Source organism: Entelurus aequoreus, linkage group LG19 (assembly GCF_033978785.1).
Source record: "Entelurus aequoreus isolate RoL-2023_Sb linkage group LG19, RoL_Eaeq_v1.1, whole genome shotgun sequence".
NCBI lineage: Eukaryota > Metazoa > Chordata > Actinopteri > Syngnathiformes > Syngnathidae > Entelurus > Entelurus aequoreus.
This window is the reverse complement of record NC_084749.1, coordinates 15,002,235-15,021,547: the sequence shown is the minus strand read 5'-3', so window position 1 is coordinate 15,021,547 and position 19,313 is coordinate 15,002,235. Positions and strand designations below refer to the sequence as shown.

General features: G+C 38.4%; 1 protein-coding gene across 4 annotated transcripts in view; it reads right to left on the bottom strand.

The window, feature by feature from the left end:
- Positions 1 to 19,313, bottom strand: part of trmt1l (tRNA methyltransferase 1-like) — a 33,146-nt gene that overhangs the window by 5,531 nt on the left and 8,302 nt on the right. For 2 of the 4 annotated variants that reach the window (XM_062027975.1, XM_062027978.1), the window contains exons 4-12: positions 16,683 to 16,796; positions 16,522 to 16,586; positions 13,109 to 13,277; positions 9,797 to 9,917; positions 9,644 to 9,723; positions 6,986 to 7,238; positions 5,388 to 5,600; positions 5,127 to 5,317; positions 1,390 to 1,456 (exon numbers count right to left, since the gene is read on the bottom strand). In XM_062027975.1, coding sequence (XP_061883959.1) covers positions 1,390 to 1,456; positions 5,127 to 5,317; positions 5,388 to 5,600; positions 6,986 to 7,238; positions 9,644 to 9,723; positions 9,797 to 9,917; positions 13,109 to 13,277; positions 16,522 to 16,586; positions 16,683 to 16,796 — 1,273 coding nt within the window. The remainder of the gene's footprint in view (positions 1 to 1,389; positions 1,457 to 5,126; positions 5,318 to 5,387; positions 5,601 to 6,985; positions 7,239 to 9,643; positions 9,724 to 9,796; positions 9,918 to 13,108; positions 13,278 to 16,521; positions 16,587 to 16,682; positions 16,797 to 19,313) is intronic. The other 2 variants (XM_062027977.1, XM_062027976.1) reach the window with 2 other exon arrangements.

Sequence of the window (19,313 nt, the reverse complement as noted above, 5' to 3'; positions counted from 1 at the left end):
CGAGAATATACCTATTTTAAGGTATTTTTGGGTTCATTGGGGTTAGCTAATTTTACCTGTTTTGGAAAGTCTTGACAAGCCGAATTTTCTTGTTCTATTGGCAGATAATTTTGCTTAGTTCAAATAAAATACCCCTCATTTTAGTTTTTTTTTCTTCCTTGTTTTTGAACACTGACTTTTTGCAGTGTAGACACGACAATATATGTACTCTACTTCAATGTACTGTTACTACACTGCAAAAACTGAAATCTAAGTAAGGGTGATATTTGCTTATTTTCTGACTGATAAGATAATTCTTCTCACTAAGCAGATTTTATGTTAGAGTGTTTTACTTGTTTTAAGGGTTTTGGTCCTAAATGATCTCAGTAAGATATTACAGCTTGTTGCTGAGATTTGATGACCTATATTGAGTAAAACATGCTTGAAACGAGAATATCAAGTGTTGCAAAGCTGTGTCATCAACACTCACAAGTATAAAACTACTTTTTTAAAGTAAATTTCTTTCTTCAAGCATGAAATAAAAAATCATGACTTTGACACAATTGTGTCTCATAATTAAAACAGATGACAGCCAAATGGACTTTGCTGTTTTATTCTCAATTAAACAATAGAAAATACGTACTCATATAGTAGTACAGTTGGCACAGTACAGCAAACTGACAGTTAATATTTAAGCATTTAACATGTGACATTTCAAACAATTTTGAACAGAAATAGTTCATGCACATTCAGATAAATTCTTCAAAATTACAATAAAAAAAAATTTGGTCGGGGGCCGGGCTGTAAATATATATATATATGTATATACACACATAATTGACTGAAAGAGCATGCACTTGGCGCGATGATGTCATGTTATCGATGGGAAAATGCAAGAAATGTAATGCCGAGCGCATATCATTATGTCAACATAATGGCATTAGCATTTACTTAATTTAACAATATTTTTCAACATATTGAGAAAAAAGGTCTCATATTTGTTTTTTCTACCAAAAAAAGTGCACTTGTTATTAGCGAGAAAATACTTATTTTAAGGTATTTTACGGTTCATTGAGGTTAGCTAATTTTACTTGTTTTGGAAAGTCTTGACAAGCCGAATTTTCTTGTTCTATTGGCAGATCATTTTGCTTAGTTTAAGTAAAAAAAAATGCCTCTTATTTTTGTATTTTTTTCCCTTATTTTTGAACACTGACTTTTTGCAGTGATACTGTATATCAAATACATACCGCTGAAAAATGACATTTTCCACTCCTGAAAATTATTCTGAAGCGCCTCCCTGAAGGACAACAATGAGTCCGCATTCCCAACAGTTCCAGACATACGTTACCAGTCATTCATATTCATTTTAAAGATCAACAGCACCAAGTGACTACAATTCTATGGCTTTACCATAACGGTCCCAGCTGCACGGCCGTCTTTCCAGGCAGGCTTCCATGACAGTTGCATGGCAACGTTCCTGAAAGAAACCAACACATTTTCTCTTTCATGCATGAGGAGCAGTCACATTTCATTTCAACCGTTTGTTCAAAAGGAAGAGAGCATATCAATAAACTTATAACTAGCATTTATCTGTACTTTAGACACAATCGTATCGCTAATTTAGAGCGTTATGATTTCTTTAAACCTTTGTATTTCCAGGGTGGAAAGATTATGCAGCAAACATTTTTGAATGCTTTTGAATACAAGAATTTGGTGCACAAGTGTGAAGTTGCTTTTTTGAATCCACACAGAGTGGAAATTATACACGTAGACTCCAATCGGATCATTACCCTAAATCTTTGTAAGTTAAATGATGCAGACAAGTTTGTTACTGGGTACCTTCTAATATGCTTCTGCCGTATAGACAGTGTTGGGACTAACGCGTTACAAAGTACTGTAACGCCGTTAGTTTCAGCGGTAACTAGTAATCTAACGCGTTATTTTTTATATTTAGTAACTCAGTTACCGTTACTACATGATGCAATACTGCGTTATTTTGTATGTAGTATCGGCTAGAAACAGAAGATCTGAGTGTGTTTTATTGGAGCGCTGCGGTGTCGTCCTTCTGTGTCACAAGGAAAAGAAAAGGCGTGCTTTGTGTGGGTGAGGGGGGCAGGCTCCCAGACCGTAGTCGAGGAGCGCAGGGGAGACGTTCCTCCAGGGCCTATGTACTTCGGGGCTAACAACCTTCACTTTACCCGGAAGTGGGTCTTTACAGCTGAGGGTGAATGACGAGGCGGTTTGTTGCAACTTTGTGACTTTATTGGACGCAGCCATCCACCAAGCTAGAGCACCTGCACGCACTCACTGTTGCCGCTCGCTCACCTCTCTCGCCCACTCACTCACTGACGTCACTCACCTCACATGCTGTCATATCTTAAAGGGCCACACACACACACATACATACGCTACTCTCATAACAACTAACAAGACATCATGGTGAAGCCAGAAGTCGAGTTTCTTAACATGGAGACATTCTCAATACCTTTCTTTTGTCGCACACAAAGAAAATAACATTTTAGTTAAATGGAAGTTGTGTCTTGGATCAAAGATCCTATCTACTTAAAGTTAAAGTGCCATTATGTTGCAGCTATTTAAAATAGTTTGGTCAATTTGTTCTGGCCTGAAATAAATTGGCCCTTTGAAACATATCTTTGTCTTTGTGTGTTGTATGTAGACCACATTGCTTTCTGAGTTCAGTGATGCAAATGCATGTCAAGTTGATCAACAGATTGTATTATTCTCCAGTGCAATAACAGTACTGAAATGAAGGCTAAAAGGGAATAATGGGAGCTTTAAAAAAGAAAAGAAAAAAAAAGAAGTAACTAAATAGTTACTTTTCACAGTAACGCATTACTTTTTGGTGTAAGTAACTGAGTTAGTAACTGAGTTACTTTTGCAATAAAGTAACCAGTAACTGTAACTAGTTACTGGTTTTCAGTAACTAACCCAACACTGCGCATAGACATTGTATGTGTAAGTAATGTGCAACTATAATTATTTGATACTCGCTTATATTGACAAATGTGCTGTTTTATACTGCAATATTGTTCAATTAAGGACGCCTGCTCTGGAAAGAGGTTCCGCAGCCTCCAGGTTCTGTAACAGCTTCCCTCCTCAGGCCATAAGACTATTGAATGCATCGTAATAATCAATTCCCCCCAAAAACGGATTAACTCGCTGGACTATAAAGACAATATAACATACATCCGTAAACGTGGATGCATATGCAAAAGTGCAATATATTTATCTGTGCAGTAATTTACCTATTTATATCTGCACCTTATTTTGCAAACACTCTGCACTTTATTGCTCTTTTATCCTGCACTACCACGAGCTAATGCAATGAAATTTCGTTCTCATCTGTACTGTAAAGTTCAAATTTGAATGACAATAAAGGAAGTCTAAGTCTAAGCCTGTTATGTATGTCTAGCTTGTGTGCTATTGTGTGCTTAGCTGTTGCGTAGCTGCTGGCTCCTAGTAGCCTGTAGCCTACCATGTTTACATTTTTGTAAACGACTTCACTAAAATAGAAGAAAAGATAAAACATGTGTTTTGCACAAGTAAACAAGCTGCAGGACCGCCTGTATCGGAGCTTATATTGTAGATTTTAGATGCAAGACGATTTAAGCCGATACTTGTTTCTTTGCTGATATCAGACCGATATCTGATATCAAAACGGTTTGGAACACCCCGACATAATACATTTAAGTACTAACCGCCCAGGATATACTGTATGCGCCGCAATTACACTGAACTATGGAGTTAAGTAGAGGGCCACAAAGTATCCCAGCAGACACAAGACATTGATTCAACGTTGATTATATATAAATGTCCTTTGAAACTGACTTTGAAACAACGTTGCGAAATAGTTGTATTTGTAAATGGAGACAACGATGTCCAACGTTGGATCCACATTGTTGGTTGGGAAATGAGCAAAATTACACTGATGGCTGCACACTTAATAAAAAAAAGAAAGCATTTTGGCCATTTTGATATTTTTCATTTTAAAAACCAACACAATATATATTTTAACCTGTAGGGCTTCACTTTCAATGTTTAAATATCTATGGATAAACTTCAGATCGATCCGATGACCTAAAGTTTTAATGTTTCTTATGTTTCATGCCCATTTTTTGTCCAAACCTGGCGTGGCGTAGTGGGTAGAGCAACCGTGCCAGAAACCTGAGGGTTGCAGGTTCGCTCCCTGCCTCTTACCATCTAAAAATCGCTGCCATTGTGTCCTTGGGCAGGACACTTCACCCTTTGCCCCCGGTGCCGCTCACACCGGTGAAATGAATGATGAATGATAGGTGGTGGTCGGAGGGGCCGTAGGCGCAAATTGCAGCCACGCTTCCGTCAGTCTACCCCAGGGCAGCTGTGGCTACGAAAGTAGCTTACCACCAGGTGTGAATGATTGATGGGTTCAGAAAAACATGTAAAGCGACTTTGGGTACTTAGAAAAGCACTATATAAATCCCAGGTATTATTATTATAATTTTTAATAGGAAAAACACAAAATACGTAATATAAAAAATTTCTAAGTGAAATATTTGATGTGAAGTAATTGGAGCCTTAAATAGGTAAACAATTCATGACAACATTGCTTTTGATTAATTTTTTTTTTTTAGCAATGACTGTTTAAAGAAATAAAACTCATAAAAATTTAAAATAAAAAGTCATAAATCAATATATATTTTTTTTACTTTCAACGCTCAAATCTATAAATCAACTTCCGATTTATCAGTCAATTATACGTTTTTATTATTTTTTTGAGCAATGACCGTTTTTTTAAAGTAAAAAACTGCCTACATGGCAACTTTGTGTTATTAGTGTACCGTAATATTGCAACCTTTTCTCATTACATTAAACCGGTTTGCTCTTTTATTCCACTTTTAATGTATTTTTTGTAATATTTTAAAATGTGCCACAGGCCTTAAAAATATTAGGTGCAGGCTACAAATTGCCAATGGGCCGCACTTTGGACACCTCTTATCTAAACTATGTGTATACCTATTTTGCCACGTCAATGTCTAAATTAAAATAATAACAGAAGAGTGGCAAAGCATTATTACATGTTTTTAAGGTGAACTAAAAAAGTCAGCAAAAGTGGAAAATCCTACGTTGGACCGGCTTTGTGAACTCACCGTCCACCAGGTTGCCTTGTTTGAGGAAGATTCTATCCTCACACCACTGACAGTGGACTAGTTTCCTCAGCTTCTTTGCCGACTCATCAGCTTGCGTGGGACCTCGGAGGACTCGAACCACCACCAAGACGAAATGCTCCAGTGCCACCGCCAGCAGCACATCGATGCCTTTGTTACAGCGGGCAGCTGCTCTGCAGGGTAAAACCGCACAGCAAGGAATCAAGATGGCGTCTTAGCGTCAACGACGTCCCCTCATCTTACCGAGCCACTGTGGCGAGAACTATGCGTGCAGCCAGCTCTTTGTAGTACTCCGTGCGTACGATGTGAGTACTGTAGTGTCGGAGGGTGACATTGGGCGACTTTGCGTAAAGCGAGCCGGTGTCGGTGGACGTCACCGAGACGATGCCCATGTTTCGGACATTTCTGAAAGCAGCGTCCAAGTAATTGACGGCCGTGCCAAAGGGATCCAAGTGACTGAAAGAATACAAACATTGTATTATTTATTAAGAAACACAACTCGTGAAGGATTTGTGCACTTCTTGACTATCCGAATCACAAATCTTATTCATCCCCATTCTAAATGTATTCATATTTTCCCAAAATCGATTAAAAAAAAAATTGTAATTATTTATATTAGAGATGTCCGATAATGGCTTTTTTGCCGATATCCGATATTCCGATATTGTCCAACTCTTAATTACTGATTCCGATATCAACCGATACCTATATATATATATACACTACCGTTCAAAAGTTTGGGGTCACATTGAAATGTCCTTATTTTTGAAGGAAAAGCACTGTACTTTTCAATGACGATAACTTTAAACTAGTCTTAACTTTAAAGAAATACACTCTATACATTGCTAATGTGGTAAATGACTATTCTAGCTGCAAATGTCTGGTTTTTGGTGCAATATCTACATAGGTGTATAGAGGCCCATTTCCAGCAACTATTACTCCAGTGTTCTAATGGTACAATGTGTTTGCTCATTGGCTCAGAAGGCTAATTGATGATTAGAAAACCCTTGTGCAATCATGTTCACACATCTGAAAACAGTTTAGCTCGTTACAGAAGCTACAAAACTGACCTTCCTTTGAGCAGATTGAGTTTCTGGAGCATCACATTTGTGGGGTCAATTAAACGCTCAAAATGGCCAGAAAAAGAGAACTTTCATCTGAAACTCGACAGTCTATTCTTGCTCTTAGAAATTAAGGCTATTTCCACAAAATTGTTTGGGTGACCCCAAACTTTTGAACGGTAGTGTATATTTTTAGTATAAGTTTGCTGGTTTCAAGAAATGTAATGCCGAGCGCATATCATTATGTCAAGATAATGGCATTAACATTTACTTAATTTAAGAATATTTTTCAACATACCGTATTGAGCAAAAAGGTCTTTTTTTTTCTACCAAGAAAAGTGCACTTGTTATTAGTGAGAATATACTTATTTTAAGATATTTTTCGGTTCATTGAGGTTAGCTAATTTTACTTGTTTTGGAAAGTCTTGGCAAGCCAAATTTTCTTGTTCTATTGGCAGATAATTTTGCTTAGTTCAAATAAAATACCCCAAATTTTTGTATTTTTTTGTCTTGTTTTTGAACACTGACTTTTTGCAGTGTGACTACCGGGCTCTCAAGAAGGTCTGTCACGATCAGGGGAACCCACAAGAGGGCAACCTCAAATTATTATGCTGACCACTGAAATGCGTCCCTGCGTCGCACACTTACGTCCTTTCTTCCTTGTTTACTACAGGTCACTCACGTGCACGCTCAGCAGGTTTCTCCGTGAAACCGCGGGCAAACTATATGCGGTCCACAACTGACAATCCCGGAGGACCTTTCAAACAGCTGACAACTTACATGTAGTCGAAGGCCCGCAAGTGCATCATGACATTGGCGTCCATCTTGACCACTTCCACCGCCGTGGCGGCTTCTCCTTCGACTTCACCCGGAGCGTCTTCACAACACTCCGGTCCCTCCGAGCCTCTGTCCACCTGGATTTGATTGAGTTGGCAGTTTTCTTTGATCATTTTCACACAGATCTCACTGATATCCGTAATGGTCACTTTCACTGCGTTGTGAAGATGCTTCGCCCACTGCAAGCCTGCGATACCTGACATACACGCACAAACACACAAAAATGATGTATGTTAGTATTTAGTGCTGACAAACAATTGTAATGACCTGAGACTTGGTTAGCAGGTTTTACGAGGAATGCTACACTGCAAAAAGTCAGTGTTCAAAAACAAGAAAAATAAAATAAAAAATGAGGGGTATTTTATTTGAACTAAGCAAAATTATCTGACAATATAACAAGAAAATTCGGCTTGTCAAGACTTTCCAAAACAAGTAAAATTAGCTAACCTCAATGAACCCCAAACTACCTTAAAACAGGGGTGTCCAAAGTGCGGCCACGGGGGCCATTTGCGGCCTGCGGGTAATATTTTAACGGCCCCGTGGCACATTCTAAAAATAAGATTAAAAAAAATTAAAAACATAAAAAGTGGTATAAAAGAGCAAACAGGTGAAATGTAACAATAAAATGTTTCAATGTTTACTCCAATAACACGAAGCTGCCATGCAGGCTGTTGCTTTCTTTAAAAAATAATAATGAATCAAAATCAATGTCATTATGAATTATTGACCTATTCAAGGCTCCAATTACGTCACATTAAATATTCCACTTTGAGACATTTTTTTGCCATATAAAAAACTAAGCTGTTTTTTTTAAACAAGGGCCTAAAACGAACAAGCAAAAAACATAAACAACAATAAAAGTTATAATTGATGGATAGATCTGAAGTTGATCTTGAGACTATTGTGTTAAAAGTAAAAAAAAAAATGTATGATTTATTTTTTAATACTTTACTGAGCAGGACCCTTTTGGATCTCCAATAATATTAGTGGGACTTTTTTTTTTTTTTTTTTTTTTTAAGTGTCATTGCTCAAAAAATAATAATGAATCGATGTTGTTATGAGTTATGCTATGAGCTCCAATTATTATATAATCTCAAATATTCCACTTTAAAATGTTATTGGGGGAAAATATTGCATATTTTGTGTTTTTTTCCCATAAAAAAACTGGATTTTCTTTGACAAAAAGAGCATACAGCGTAAATCTTTAAAAAAAACTTTATATTGACAGATAGACCTAATGTTGATCTGGAGATTTAAACCTTGGATAATAATAATAATACCAAATAATGACACATTTTAAATATTTTTTGTACCTAAACCCTTTGGGGTCCCCAGGATCAAGCCTGAGTGGAGGCCTAAATGTATATTTTTTATACATATGTTGTATGTACATATATAAAAAATATCAAAATGGCCCCTGCTTGCTTTGATATTTCAGTGTGCGGCCCTCAGCGGGAAAAGTTTGGACACCCCTGCCTTAAAATAAGTATATTCTCACTTGTACAGCCCTTTGAGACACTTGTGATTTAGGGCTATATAAATAAACATTGATTGATTGATTGATAATAACAAGTGTACTTTTCTTGATAGAAAAAAAAACTGACCTTTTTGCTCAATATGTTGAAAAATATTCTTAAATTAAGTAAATGCTAGTGCCATTATCTTGACATAATGATATGCGCTCGGCATCATGATTTTATTTTCATGCTTGAAGTAAGAAATTATTACTTTAAAAAAGTAGTTTTATACTTGTGAGTGTTAATGACACAGTTTTGCAACAGTTGATATTGTAGTTTCAAGCATGTTTTACTCAATATAGGTCATCAAATCTCAGCAACAAGCTGTAATATCTTACTGAGATCATTTAGGACCAAAACACTTAAAACAAGTAAAACACTAACATAAAATCTGCTTAGTGAGAAGAATTATCTTATCAGACAGAAAATAAGCAAATATCACCCTTATTTGAGATATTTCATCTTACTTAGATTTCAGTTTTTGCAGTGTGGTAGTTATTATGGTAGTGTACTTGTAAATTGTTGTAGTTGTAGAACTTACGTAGTGTACTTATAGTTCCTATGATAGTGTATTCGTACTTTCTTTTGGTAGTAACTGTGGTAACGTACTTGTTGTAGTGTACGTGTAGTTTTTTGTAGTTGTGTTACTCGTGCAATGTACTTTTAGTACTTGTGGCAGTGCACTTTTAGTGCTTGTGGCAGTGTACTTGCATTGTTTTGTTGTCGTAATTGTAGTAGTTATATGGCAGTTCCCTGTACTTGTAGTCGTTTATTGTCGTTCATGATAGTTGCTCAGCAGGTAACAAACATGTCAGCGTGTATTTTAGTGAGAGAAATTCTCAAAATTAGAAAGTTTGACAGTAGAGATGTTGTGGTTGATTCATATTTAATATTTTCCTGCAAACAAACACGTTCAGTGCACTTGATGACAAACATCCGTTTTACCGTCATGTGACCACATCACATTCTGTGTATTACTGTAATAAATCGATCATAATGAAGACCCCAAAATGTACAATTGTGTCAAAAAGATACGCAAAAGTAAAATAACATGTCAGTAAAATAAAGATGTTGAACGTCTCACCTGTGGCTCCGAAAGCGTCTAAACACTCCAGACGGTTCCTCTCTTTAGCCAGAGCTGCCAGCGAGCAGAACACCAGCTGTCTACAACATGCATATACAATGAAGAAAGGTTGTTTCGTACACGTTAGGAACTTCACAAATGTTTCCAACACACCTGTTGCTCTTCATCTTGCGGTTGAAGTACGTGTCACTTTTCTGAGGCGTGTTGTACATTGGAAGCAGCTGCACATTTGTGTCCAGTTCTTTCATGATTTCATACACCTGACCAGATGATGCTGTCAATGCAATCACACAAAGACATACCGGTACATCCATTTACTATTCATTCATAGATTTACTTGATTTTATTTCTTCACTATGTTTATATTATGATTTACAGTAAACTATTTACGGGTGTTGTTGTTTGCATTGTAGTCACTGAGAAACTGATTTTTTTTTCTCTCTTGGGTATGTAAATATGTTTTATCCATAAGCCTGGAAGTCGCAACATCAACATCCCAGGTGTCTTAGATGAAGGGGGGAGGGATTTCAAAGCGTCTTTCGCTGTAATGGTCTCACTGGGGTGTTTACTGCAAGGCGTTGCCAAAGCCAAAGAGGAGGGAGCCGAATTATGGATTAGGACTGTTATGGTTAGGGCGAGCAAACACATTCCAATGATTTGTGTGCTGTAGTTGTCCGTTTTGACGCTCTAATTGATCATAAATTTCGCCTTGCAGAGCGGAAAGCTTCTCCGAGATGTTATACAATCTGCGATTCAATGCAGAAATTGCCAAAGTCTGAGTGCAGCAGCTTCTGTGGTCCTTAAACGCCCGCCGATCGTCTTCTGAACGTTCAATCCAATCAGCAGATGACCTGTTATCGTAGTTGCAAATAGACATCTTCAATGTCTTTGACAGATGTTAAGCGGAGTGTATAAAACAGTTTATTGCAGTTCATTTTCGACTCCCGCCACTTTTCCTTCTTCTCATTTGTGAGCTTTTGACGTGAGCTATATCAAATACAAGGGCCGGGCTGCGATTTTCAAGCTGTACCAGTTTTTTTGGAACACACTACCCCCGGTTTCGGCACAACGAAGCCCATTTTTAACTGAGAGGAATTACCAAGGACATAAAGTATTTCCACGTAGTAACCGTGCTAAAATAATGTTTGTGACGGCCATTTGCAAAGATGTTTGGCACTCAAGGTTACTATATTGGGTGAAACAAGTTTAAAAGTGAGTATATGGGCTGTACGGGTGCTCTAATAATGTTAAAAACGTATTTAGAAGGTCGTAACCTATGAAAATATTTGAAATCTGATTCTGACTGGCAACACTAATTTGGCCCTAGTGTGTGAATGTGAGTGTGAATGTTGTCTGTCTATCTGTGTTGGCCCTGCAATGAGGTAGCGACTTGTCCAGGGTGTACCCCGCCTTCCGCCCGATTGTAGCTGAGATAGGCTCCAGCGCCCCCCGCGACCCCGAAAGGGAATAAGCGGTAGAAAATGGATGGATGGATGGATTCTGATTTATTAATAGTACCCTAAATTCCAGACTATAAGCCGCCACTTTTTTCCTACACTCTGAAGTAGCAGCTTATGAAACGGTGCCAATAATTTATATATTTTTCTTTGCCCAAGACCATAATACAAATAATTTTTAAAAAACAAGCAAATACACTAAAAAGGTGTTTTTTTTGTTTATGCTATGGGGCCAACTTTTGGACGAGTTTGCCCACTGCAGGTGCTGCGGCGTCCTTCCATTTTGTGCTTTAAACTGGAAGTATAAGTGTCGTTCAGTTTTCTAGCCGTCCATAGCGTTTTTACTTGCATGGATTCTTCATTTATCACTTCAAGCAATGTTTGTAAGTTTTATAATATAATTAAAACCGTTATACCTACTAAAGCCTCCCATGTGTGATGTATGTAGGAGTGTTTTCATGCATATTTGTACGTGCTATCGTAATGTAATTAAGCTAGCATCGTTAGCTTTAGCTAATACGTAGAATTACGAGTGTCTGTGTTAGTATTATTAACATACAATAATATTATTTTTGTTTTGCTTCAGTTTCACAAATTCCTCAGTAAATTCGCCAAAACGTCACTGTGGAGTCTCATCGAGTCTGTTTAGCTAGTTTCCGCAGCTCGTGGGTCCATGACGATGACTTCTGTTTTGTTTCATCAACCGAGTCTGTAACGGTGTTACGGACACCGTTTTGAAACAATTAAGGTATGTAAATAAACATTTACAAAATATTTGTGTGTAAATTATAAATTTTTTCAACGTGTATATTTGCGGCTCATAGTCCGGTACAGATAATATATGGGAAAAAAAATGTTTTTCCTAAAATGTAGTGGGTGCGGCTTATATACCGGTGCGCTCTATAGTCCGGACAATACGTGTCAGAATAATTGTATCTAAGTTATCACAAAACTTTGTGTTGCCATGAGTTCCCGGCGAGAGGACAAAAGCTGTCTTTGATCTTACCAATCAAAAGGCTTGTAAAACTCCTCTGTGTAAGATGGGAAGCAACATGAAGGTGTTCTTTTTCTTTCATGTATTGTAATCAACAGGAAGATATTGTTTTGACCCGAGAACTACAAAGTGGAGAGGAAGCAGGACCAGACTCCCCTCCAGGCACCGCTTCTTTGAACTGTTTTACGACCTTTTCTTTTAACTGTTTTAATCAAAGGCGATGGCTGTTTACGACCCCCGTCCCTTGGAAACAGCTGTTGCCATGTAATCAGGGAAAGTCCAAATAAAAGAGGAGGCGTACAATCTTTCGCCAGAGCGTGATGGAGACTGTCCAAGAGTACAGCCCAGACGTCTCTCCTCAATTGAGCCAAATTTAATTCTGTCTCTGTTTAATTCCTTGCTTCTTGTCTTGTTTAATAGATGTCATCAGTGTTTGAAACTGACAATACGGTAATCCTACTTCCCAAAAATGAATTTCCCACAGTCAGGCCTGGAAACAATTAGACCCAATAAAAGGGATTCTTATATATTTTCTGTCACGCCCCCCCCCCCCAAGGGGAAATAATCTTTTTCACACCCCACCTGATGTTAATGTTTATTTCTTTATTAGTACATGTCAAGATAATTCTTTACTAACACTAAAGAGGCTATTAGGCTATTGCCTCTCAGGCCCCCCTTCCCCTGACGCCTCACGGCTCCCCCCCCTCCAGGGGCCCCCGCACCTGCTCTTGAAAAAGCACTGCATTAAAGGGGCTGTTTGGAACTTGCTCAGTTCCATTTTTCTAGGGCACAGAATATATGAATGTTAATTTATTTATCTGTATGTGTCAAGATATACACGATTACGATTATAGCCTTTCACGCCCCCCATACATACTACGGCGCCCTCCCACGCATATCACGCCCTCCCTCCCCTAATTGGGGGCCAGCCCACTATTTGAGAAGCACAGCTATAGCCGCAGCAAACAGACTCATTATTAAGTTGATGTTAATACTCTCAATGAAAATGATTACCGGGCTCTTCCAGCAGAACATCCGAACTGCCCGGGTAGCTGGACTTTGTCTCTCCCTTGTTGATGTGGCGTTTCAAATGGCTGACCATGTCCGTCTTGCGTGCGATGGTGACCGAACACACCACACAGTGGTAGTGGGCCACGTGTCTCCCCGACACCTGCGAGGATTCCTACACATTGTTATTAAATCGAGACGGAACAAAACAAGTCAAAACATATGAGATGCGTTATAGGTTTCCTGGGTAGTTCCTGAGGGATCCAAACCAAGGTGACAGGTTGGGTCTTGTTGCAGACCATGGCAAGGTCCTGACACATCTAAATGTATTTACTCTGTGGGACCCGTTTTCATTTTTTATTCAAAGAAAAATTATACAATTAATTAACTTTTCAAATTGAGACTCACTGACTTTGGCTCATTTTCTGTGAAGAACATATATCAGAATACATATTTAATGAACACACACCATACCCCCCCCCCTACACATTTCTATTACATATAAGATGTTCGGGTCCACTGGACCCGGGGCTAATAGAAGTGTGGAAATTGATGTTCTGTGTACCACACACACACACACACACACACAACAGGCCTAGACAGGAGGAGGACAGAGTGTAGGTACACAGAACATCAGAGGGTCAAAATGTGCGAGAAAATGAGAGCAAACAGTGTTGACAAACAATGTTGCAACCTTGTGTGGGAACCGCAGGTGCAGAAACACAAAAAGAAGAATCCCTGTGGGATGCAGAAACTGGCAAGAGAAATTTTCCGTGCAACGTTCATATTGTTGTTACTCAGCCAGCGTTTGTGGGTCTGATGGACCCGTTGCATTTTGTGGCTTTTGATGCCTCACAATCAAACACGTTTATGTTAAATTACTGAACAGATGTTTATTGGGATAAGGTAAACATCTGTTCAGTATTTTAACATAAAAGTGTTTGATTGTGAGGCATTAAAATATATATATGTTTATATAAGTTTATATTGAGGTATGTCGTTTCTTAATGGGGAAATACTTTAATGGCTCTTGCTTTCATGTTGGCTCTTTAAGCTAGCGAGCTAACGCCAGTCAGTCCGTGAGTTCATCAAAGTGCAGTTATCAATCATGGTTTTTTGATCATTTTAATTTACTAATCGGAAATAATACTAATACTAACAGTCGGAAGTTTTACCGTGGTTGTCAGTATGACATTGTTACATCCCTAGTTAACACTGACATGAAAAAAATCAGACACAGCCACATATGGCAAATAAAAATCGGAATTGATCTGCAGTGTGAATGTAGCCAAAAAGTCAAGTTCTTTACGATAATTGTGATGGTTCTGCACTTGGAGACATTCCAAGACAATGCTTCGCAATTATTGTCTGTCATGACTAAGGATGATGTTCGAAAACCGATTCTCCCGATTGTTCGATAAGAAAAGAACCGATTCCATGGATTCGAATCCCTTTTTGAGAAGCGGTTCCCGTTATCGAAGCCACTATAGTAAAGAAAAAGATTTGGTTCTTTATTCCAATCCCTGGGAACGAATTTTGTGTCACAGGAAATGTCCTGTGTCACAGGAAATGACGTAGCTCAGTCATTCGGCGGCAGATACAGAAGCAGCAACAACAATGGACCGGAAAAAACGCTCCAAGGCATGGCTTCACTTTACTAAGAAATACGACGAGGAAACGGCTATCTGCAATTATTGCCAGGCTTTGCTTTCCTGTAAGGGGAGCAGTACAACAAACATGTTGAAACATATTCAGGTCGTACATAACCTGAAGGTTAGAGAAACGTGTCTTGTCTTCGACACGTGGAGAAGCAGCGACAGAGATGACGAAGCACGCCCCTCTTCCTCTGCTTCAACCTGCAGTCCCAGTGATAGTGCCGGTGAGTAACTAACGCTAACTGTTGCCGGTTAATTTCCATATCTGCTCACTTGTAGCCTTTAGGCTAAAATAACGTTACTCTTATGTCAACCAGGACTGCAGTGATGTTAGCTAGACTAACGTTACCTAAGCATAGTCAGGGGCTAACGGTAACGTTAACGTTAGCCTTTTTGTATGTGTCTGATAACGTTGTCGTTATCTTGTAGCCTACACCACTCCAGAGTTTGCAGGTCTGTCTAATAAATAATACAAATTAATGCAGGATTTTCCTTGCATGTATTTTTCTTAGGTGGCCCAATTAAAGGGGCACTAACAGTCAATATTTATTTATTTTATTTTTTTCTTAAAAAATATAAGTGAAGGCTGCCAAAAGTGAGTTTTTGTTAAACCAAGTACTGTGTTTTTTTACATATACAACAACCTATCTGGATTCGATAAGAGAATTGATAAGGAATCTGTTCGATAAGAGAATTCAATAATGGCATCGAAATCGATAATTTCTTAACAAACATCATCCCTAGTCATGACCCCCTTAAATTGAATTATTATTAATTTAAGATTAGGGTTGTCCGACAATATCGGCCTGCCGATATTATCGGCCGATAAATGCGTTAAAATGTAATATCGGAAATTATCGATATTGTTTTTTTAATTATCTGTATCGGTTTTTTTTGGTTTTTTTTATTAAATCAACATAAAAAACACAAGATACACTTACAATTAGTGCACCAACCAAAAAAACCTCCCTCCCCCATTTACACTCATTCACACAAAAGGGTTGTTTCTTTCTGTTATCAATATTCTGGTTCCTACATTATATATCAATATATATCAATACAGTCTGCAAGGCATACAGTCCGTAAGCACACATGATTGTGCGTGCTGCTGGTCCACTAATAGTACTAACCTTTAACAGTTAATTTTACTCATTTTCATTAATTACTAGTTTCTATGTAACTGTTTTTATATTGTTTTACTTTCTTTTTTATTCAAGAAAATGTTTTTAATTTAGTTATCTTATTATTATTATTTTTTTTTAAAGTACCTTATCTTCACCATACATGGTTGTCCAAATTAGGCATAATAATGTGTTAATTCCACGACTGCATATATCGGTTGATATCGGTATCGGTTGATATCGGTATCGGTTATTAAAGAGTTGGACAATATCGGAATATCGGATATCGGCAAAAAGCCATTATCGGACATCCCTATTTAAGATCTATTTTTTTGAACAACTTCTCATTTTCTCCACCTCCTGCAGTGTACTTACTACATCGACTTGGTAGAACAGCGTCCCTGTTTATTAGATAAAGCACTACTGCTGCCACCTAGTTGCGGGCTTGTGTATTGTTCTAAAATTAATACTATAGTGAACACACAAATAATGAAAATCTGCACTTGCATTCCATTTCCTTGTTTCTTAGCAAAAATTCCCGGCAATAAACAACACAGTTCTGAATAAGGAGGTCGCTGTAAAGCACAGCCTATTTGAAAGGGAAGACATTTTACAGAACATGATACATTCAGCGTCAACTCACCTGCTCTCCACTCAGGCTTGGTTTTGGATTTCTACAAGGCAGATGGCAGATGCACATCTTCTGGCCTAATACGAGTAAATAGAGTGATAGAGAAAGAAGACACGTATTACTAGCCTGGGTGAATAACCATTATTGTCTTTCATTTTGCTTTCATTTCCCACCTTCAAATTCCACGTAGACCTTCCAGTGGAGGTTATGCAGGTGTCTCCGCAGCTTGTGGTTGTAACACGCTTTAAACTTCTCCTCCGGACACAGAGGACAGGACTTACGTCCTGCTGATGGGAGAGAAAAAATTATGAGTATCCTCCTTTTATCTTAGACTTAGACTAGGGATGTCCGATAATGTCGAACTGCCGATATTATCGGCCGATAAATGCTTTAAAATGTAATATCGGAAATTATCGGTTTCAAAATTATCGGTATCGGTTTCAAAAAGTAAAATGTATGACTTTTTAAAACGCCTCTGTGTGCACGGACGTAGGGAGAAGTACAGAGCGCCAATAAACCTTAAAGGCACTGCCTTTGCGTGCCGGCCCAATCACATAATATCTACGGCTTTTCACACACACAAGTGAATGTGAGGCATACTTGGTCAACAGCCATACAGGTCACACTGAGGGTGGCCGTATAAACAACTTTAACACTGTTACAAATATGCGCCACACTGTGAACCCACACCAAACAAGAATGACAAACACATTTCGGGAGAACATCCGCACCGTAACACAACATAAACACAACAGAACAAATACCCAGAACCTCTTGCAGCAATAACTCTCCCGGGACGCTACAATATACACCCCCTTGCTACCCCCCCCCTCTCCAACCACGCCCACCTCAACCTCCTCATGCTCATGAGTGGTACACGGACGTAGGGAGAAGTACAGAGCGCCAATAAAACTTAAAGGCACTGCCTAACACACAAGTGAATGCAATTCACACTTGGTCAACAGCCATACAGGTCACACTGAGGGTGACCGTATAAACAACTTTAACACTGTTACAAATATGCGCCACACTGTGAACCCACACCAAACAAGAATGACAAACACATTACGGGAGAACATCCGCACCGTAACACAACAGAACAAATACCCAGAACCCCTTGCAGCACTAACTCTTCCAGGACCCCCCGCTACCCCCTCAACCTCTTTATGCTCTCTCAGGGAGAGCATGTCCCAAATTCCAAGCTGCTGTTTTGAGGCATGTTAAAAAAAATAATGCACTTTGTGACTTCAATAATAAATATGGCAGTGCCATGTTGGCACTTTTTTCCATAACTTGAGTTGATTTATTTTGGAAAACCTTGTTACATTGTTTAATGCATCCAGCGGGGCATCACAACAAAATTAGGCATAATAATGTGTTAATTCCACGACTGTATATATCGGTATCGGTAATTAAGAGTTGGACAATATCGGGATATCGGCAAAAAAGCCATTATCGGACATCTCTAACTTAAACTTAGACAAACTTTAATGATCCACGAGGGAAATTGTTCCAAACAGTAGCTCAGTTACAAATGATGAAAAAGATGGAAAGGACAATGCAGGTATAAAATAGACTAAACGCAATATAAAATATAGCATATATACGTAATATTTACATAATATATGTACAGTATTTTATATATACTGATATTTTATATTATATGTTTATATCATATATACAATATATAACAATTACCATGTACAATATTACAGTATATGGAACAGCTGCAGCATAAAATAGAGAGTAAATCCAGTAGAAAATAGACATTATAAACAAAGAGAAGTAGCTAACATAGAAGGTGTCAGGTAATAGACAGATATCATTGGAGTGCGGAATGAAGGAGTTCTTGAATGGAACACTGTGGGAACGAAGCTAAAGAATAAAGGCTTGAGAATAAAGGCTGCACGATTAATTGACATCGAATCGACATTGAGGTTTTTATTAGTGCAACAACCTAGGGCGGGGCGATATGGCTGAAAATATAAACATTGATTGATATCGATAATTATTGATACTTTTGATGACTTATTTAACCCTGCCAATAAATACAGTCAAACAATTTCCAACTAACCAAAGGTGCTATTTATCAGTGGAGTCTGGTGGCCAGGTAATGAAATAATAAAGTCGATTTGAAGGTAGTCGCAGATTTGAGACACTAGATGGCAGTAGGAAAAAAATATACAAGTAAAATCCATTTACCATTAGTGTATAAGCTATTGAACACTACACAGAGTAGTTTGGGAAGCTGCTCATTAAACCGACACTTTGGAAGTGTCAGGATGTTGCCGCACCGCCTGCATTAGAACCAACAAAACGAAAGACAGGTTCCTGTTATTGAGTTGATATTTTAAGAGATAACAGTTTCTGCTCTCACTCCATGCAGAGAATCCACAGTGAGACAGAAAGACGGCGCAACTCCACTTGGTAGATGATACTGTTACGTGATTGGCTGTTAGCGTGTCCCTCCTATTGCTCAGTGACACTTCCGGAATCCCTGTTTGCTGGGTTCCCAAAGGGCGAGTGACTTCATGAAACGAATCTTACTTCATAAAATGGTTTCTTCCGACAAAAAAGAACAATCAAATATTTTATTGAACGCATTTCATATTGACATCGATTATGTGTCTATCACGATGTAAACTGATATCGTTTTATCGGCCCATCCCTACGATAACCTAAACGTAAAAGGCGCAGGTCTTCCATTTGTTTTCCGCCATCACCGCCATTGGAGTGATAAGACATGTTGGCCAATTAGCATTGCTGAGCCTCGCGTCCTCGCGGCCTCATGCCCAATCAAAAGT